This window comes from Mus caroli, unplaced genomic scaffold (genome assembly GCF_978045245.1).
Source record: "Mus caroli unplaced genomic scaffold, Mus_caroli_1 scaffold_5, whole genome shotgun sequence".
In the NCBI taxonomy this organism is placed as follows: domain Eukaryota; kingdom Metazoa; phylum Chordata; class Mammalia; order Rodentia; family Muridae; genus Mus; species Mus caroli.
The window spans coordinates 46414609-46419258 of record NW_028227260.1 but is presented as its reverse complement, the minus strand read 5'-3'; the positions used below and the strand labels follow the sequence as shown (position 1 = coordinate 46419258).

The following is a 4650-nucleotide window of genomic DNA, read 5'->3' as shown; positions in this document are numbered from 1 at the left end:
GACTTTATACTCTATTCCTGGTTCAGTATACTTTAGTGAAATTGAACTTAGGTGGCCTATTCTTGCTAGACCCAATCCCAAATTTTAAGATATGATTACCTTGAGAACATCTGTGAAGTATGGATGAAAAATGATGTCACCTATAAGAAAACACAAGTCATGATAGTGTAACATCCTCCAAAGTCATAGTATAGGATGGGCCCTGAAAATGTGAAATCAATATCTTTCTAAGATAATCTCTCTTCTCTCTTCCCAACTGTTCCCTCCCCTAGTTCAATCCCTTCCCCTTCCTTACACCCATATTTCTCTCCCACCTTCTTGCCATTTCCTTCTTTTTCAGCCCAATTCTTTCCCATATCTACTTCCACATTCCTCTTCTTCCTCCCATGTTCTCCTCCTTCTCCTATCCCATTCATTCCTCTTCAATACTTCCAGTGGTATCTTCTAGTTGAAGAATTATGATCTAGGAAAAATATGAAAATGTTAATAGTTATGCTTATTAGACTTTCATCTTCTTCAGTGTTCTTTAGTTTTTGATAAGCCGTTTTTATAATTAAAAGAAAATGGTAAGTCTTTATAGCATGGCAGTTTATTTGATATTTACTCCAGGTACAATAAAAGAACATGATAATGTATCAAATGATGAAATAATTTTTAAAAGGCAATGTAGAACACATTACAAAGAAAATACGGTTTCTTTAGTTTTCAATTACACAATATACAACGAAGAAAATTTTTAAAATACTATACCATATTTAACACCTTAGTGGTAAACAATACTTTTGCTAACAGACCAATAAATCACATAAACAAACCCACAAAAATCTACTTGATCCTGACATTTTTAAATATATTCTCATCTTTTTTTCAAGCAACTACATTTCACAATAGAATGTTTCAGTTGTTATTATTACTACATTTCTATGGCAAAGTAATGAAGGCACATCTAGTGCAAGCAGATTTAAGTCTTTAGTCTTCTGGGCTGAAAAAAAGAAAGAGAAAACACATGTATATTGGCATTTAAAATGTTGCTTATTCAGGCAAGGATTTCTCTAACAAATCTGACAATTTTCACAGGTACAATCTAATAGCAACATGACAAAAACTGACTTCACAAAACCAACACTGTAGCACCAAACAAAACATGCTTTGGAAATTAACAGCAGTTTACATATTTTGAAGAATATTACAATACAACAGGCAAGATAGAATAAACAGAAGCTTAAGACACTTTTTAAGACATTACCAGGAAAAATGAAAACACCAGACTATAAGGAGTAATACTGTTCAGGTTATGGGGCAAGTTTTCTATTTTAGAAGTTTAGATGACTCTATTTCACTTCTGCTTGCTTAACTTTTTAGGATTCTTGAAAGATTTTTCAGCTTGCCCTTTCTACTTGTAGTACTTCCTATTTCCATAATCCCTGAAATCATGGTAGTAGGGATCATTGATTTCTCCTGTGAAGTAATAGATTGACTTCAAGATGACATTATCATGCAAAATTTGACCAATCTCAAAGTCCTCATCAAGGATAGCATCTTCTCTTGGTTCCAGCTTCCCAATCAAAGGAATCTCAGGAGGACTGAAGAAATTGAAGAAGGATGCATTAGGAACCACTCTTGGCTGGACTTCAATTTCCCCTGTAATACCAGGGCGACTCCGGGTGGTTGTCACCGTAACATCTTTTCCTCGTCTCCAATCTATTTTGCAGCCTTTACACTCTTCAATTTCCCATCCCCACGCGAAGAACGGGTCGTAGTGATCTGGTTTTGACCTTATTATGTATGTCTTCATCAGGAGCTCATTTCTGAAGTATGGGTTAGGTAGAAAATGAAATTCAAAAGTGTAACCAATAGGCTGGCCAGGGTTTGAGAACTTCAGGCTCACATCAGATAAGAACTTCAAAATGGGTTCATCACACTTTTGAATCATAGGCCCAAGCTTATCAACATTCTTTAAAACAGTCAGCCAGTAGTCAGGAATACCTTTAGGATCTTCTTTCTTAGGTTTTCCCTTTCGAGCCCTTTTAATATTGACTCCTTCTTCAGGCCTTGTCTCGGGGACCCTTTTTTGAGCCTCTCTTGCTGGAGCCTTTGGTGTAAATTCTTCTGTAGGTTGATCCTTAGTTTCTGTATTTGCCTGGGTAACTTCTTTGAGGTCTTCTTTTTCTTCAGGAGCTTTATCTATACAATCCGTAGAGTCTGCTTTTTCTTCACCTTTTACCTCAGGAATTTCTTTAGAGGATTCCTGTTCTTCAGCTTTTTCTTCAGCACTTTCTTTTGGAATTTCTTTTTCTTCAGTTTTCACCTCAGGAGTTTCTTTGGGAGCCTCCTCTTCTTCAACTTTTGCCTCAGGAACTTCTTCTGGAACATGCTTTCCTTCTTCCTTCACTTCAGCTTTTTCATTACAGCTTTCTTCTTCCTCCTCACCCTCTAAGGGTGGCATTTCATTAGGTGTGTCATCATGCATTTCTTCATCACCACTGAACTCTTCTTCTGAATTCCATTCACACTCTTCTTCTGTAGGCTCATATTCTGCATTTATGATCTGAAAACGCTTATCATATAGAGGCTTATTGAGTTCAGCATACTTTCTTTCAAGATCATGAATTGCCCTTAAGAACAAGGTGTCTACCTTGTCACATTCATTCTGAATATTTCTGAGTGCCTGGACCCGATTTCTTACGGCTTGGGGCAGCTTATCCAAGAAAAGTTTCCCGGAGGGACGTCGCTGGGCCCTTCTGGAAGGCTCAGGTACCCTCTTCTTTCTGTTTAAATGACTGCCATTGCTGCTGCTGCCACTGCTACCGCTACTGCTGCTGCTGCTGCTGCTGCTGCTACTGCTGCTGCTGCTGCTGCTACTGCTGCCACTGCTGCTGCTGCTGCCGCTGCTGCTGCAACTAGTGGTACTGCTAGAGCTATTGCTGTCAGATTCATCCCCAGAATCACAAGCTCTGCTAGCCATCGCCTCTTCAGCAACCCCATGGGCACCAGGTTCTGTGACCATTTTAGGATCCGCTTCTGCCATACTGTTAGCCCCGTACACCTATTTAAGGTGGTGACAACAGCAGAGATCGTGCACCCAGAGACGGACAGAAAAGGACTCACGGATGCTCCGGTGGCGGCGGCGGTGGGGGCGGTGGCAGCGGTGGCAGCGGTGGCGAAGGCCGGAGAGGGTCGGGCGGCGGAGACTGCAGCGGCGGCGGCCTGGATCCAGTGGCAACACGGACTGCAGCAGCTGTGGCAGTGGCGCGGTGGGGGCGGGGTCACAGAGGCAGCGCGCAGGAAACCGCAGCAGGGGAAGCAGCCTGGAGCCTTAGCTACGAGGCTTGTCAGGCCGCAATGGACCTGCGCCGAGACCTGCTGCAGTCCAATGACGCAGTACTGGACTCAGAACCGTCTCCTGGGTTAGGATGGGCAGCCCCTCCCTTGTTGACAGCCCTCTGGTTAAATTAGTTCCCAGGATGCCTTCATTTCACTCCTTATTTGCTGAGAGGACTTGATTGACTAGTGTTGCGGCCAAAGAATGGCCAAAGACTAACGCCATTCCTCTAGGCTCCTCCCACCTTCCCATATGCACCTGGGTTGCTAAGGCAAATATCCCCAAAGACGGCTCCTCCCACCTTTTCAAAATTCTCTCCTTACATGTTTTTAATTCAAAGAGAAAATAGACAAGAGCTAAAAACGCCAGCTATAGTTACTAACAAAGGAAGAAAACTTCCCCTCCTCAATTCCTATTTGGTTGATCACGACCTCCACACAGCAAACTGTTAATAATAATAATAATAATAAAAGTGAAAATGCTTTAAATGACGTCATTGAATTCTGTGACTGTGAATGACTGAGGAAAAATAAAGAACACATACGCAAGCAAACAAGATTTTCTCTAAATATTCCATGAGCATGTGTTTTACACTGTAAAGGGGGGAGTCGTTTATTGGCAAAAGCGGGAGAGGCTAGACAGCAGGCATATTTCATTCTACATAGTGGATTTAATAAGTGATGTCTGTGATGTTTGGCAAACCTGGTTTATATCCATCTACAAGGTTTGCAAACCCATGTTGCTGTGAGTCAGTTACACCATTTTTAAAAATCTGTTTTAAAGGTAGAATATTTTATACTCTAATCTTACTGCTAAATTTCCACGTAGTTCTTTTTAAAGCTTGTACAAACATTTTAGATAAAACAAAGGGTTATCTAAGTGTTAGGGAATATTTTTTTAAAGGCAGATGATTTGTTTCAGACTTTTGTGCAGCAGGTTTCAGTTCCACGAAAAGCAGGATGGGAGGGGGAGATTTGTTTTAATGCAAGTTAAATGTTAAATGTTTAAGATGTCATCTGCCACCAATTTCGTTCTAATTTGAAATTGTAACTATATTAAAGGGTAATTTGTAAGTCAAGTAATATGTGAAAAAACTTTTTCAAAATGAGGTTTAAAAACAGATATCTATTGTTTTTATTTACAGGATTCAGGTCTGCTACAACCCAAAAGACCAGTGTCTATTTTTCATTAAAAGGTAAGGGATATATTAACCACCTTTTTTGAATGAATGAACAGAATTGCCCCTTGGTACTTAAATAAAAATTCATAAGCTATAATTTGTTAAAGATTTGATTGGAAGATATCTTGATATTTCCAGACAAGCAGCT

At 40.2% G+C, this 4650-nt stretch overlaps 1 protein-coding gene across 1 annotated transcript; it reads right to left on the bottom strand.

Moving 5' to 3' along the window:
• Positions 1-562: 562 nt before the first annotated feature.
• On the bottom strand, positions 563-3413 carry Nap1l3 (nucleosome assembly protein 1 like 3). The gene has a single exon (XM_021153938.3). The coding sequence runs from the start codon at positions 3026-3028 to the stop codon at positions 1394-1396; it is 1635 nt and encodes a 544-aa protein (XP_021009597.1). The 5' UTR covers positions 3029-3413; the 3' UTR covers positions 563-1393.
• Between the last annotated feature and the right edge of the window lie 1237 nt (positions 3414-4650).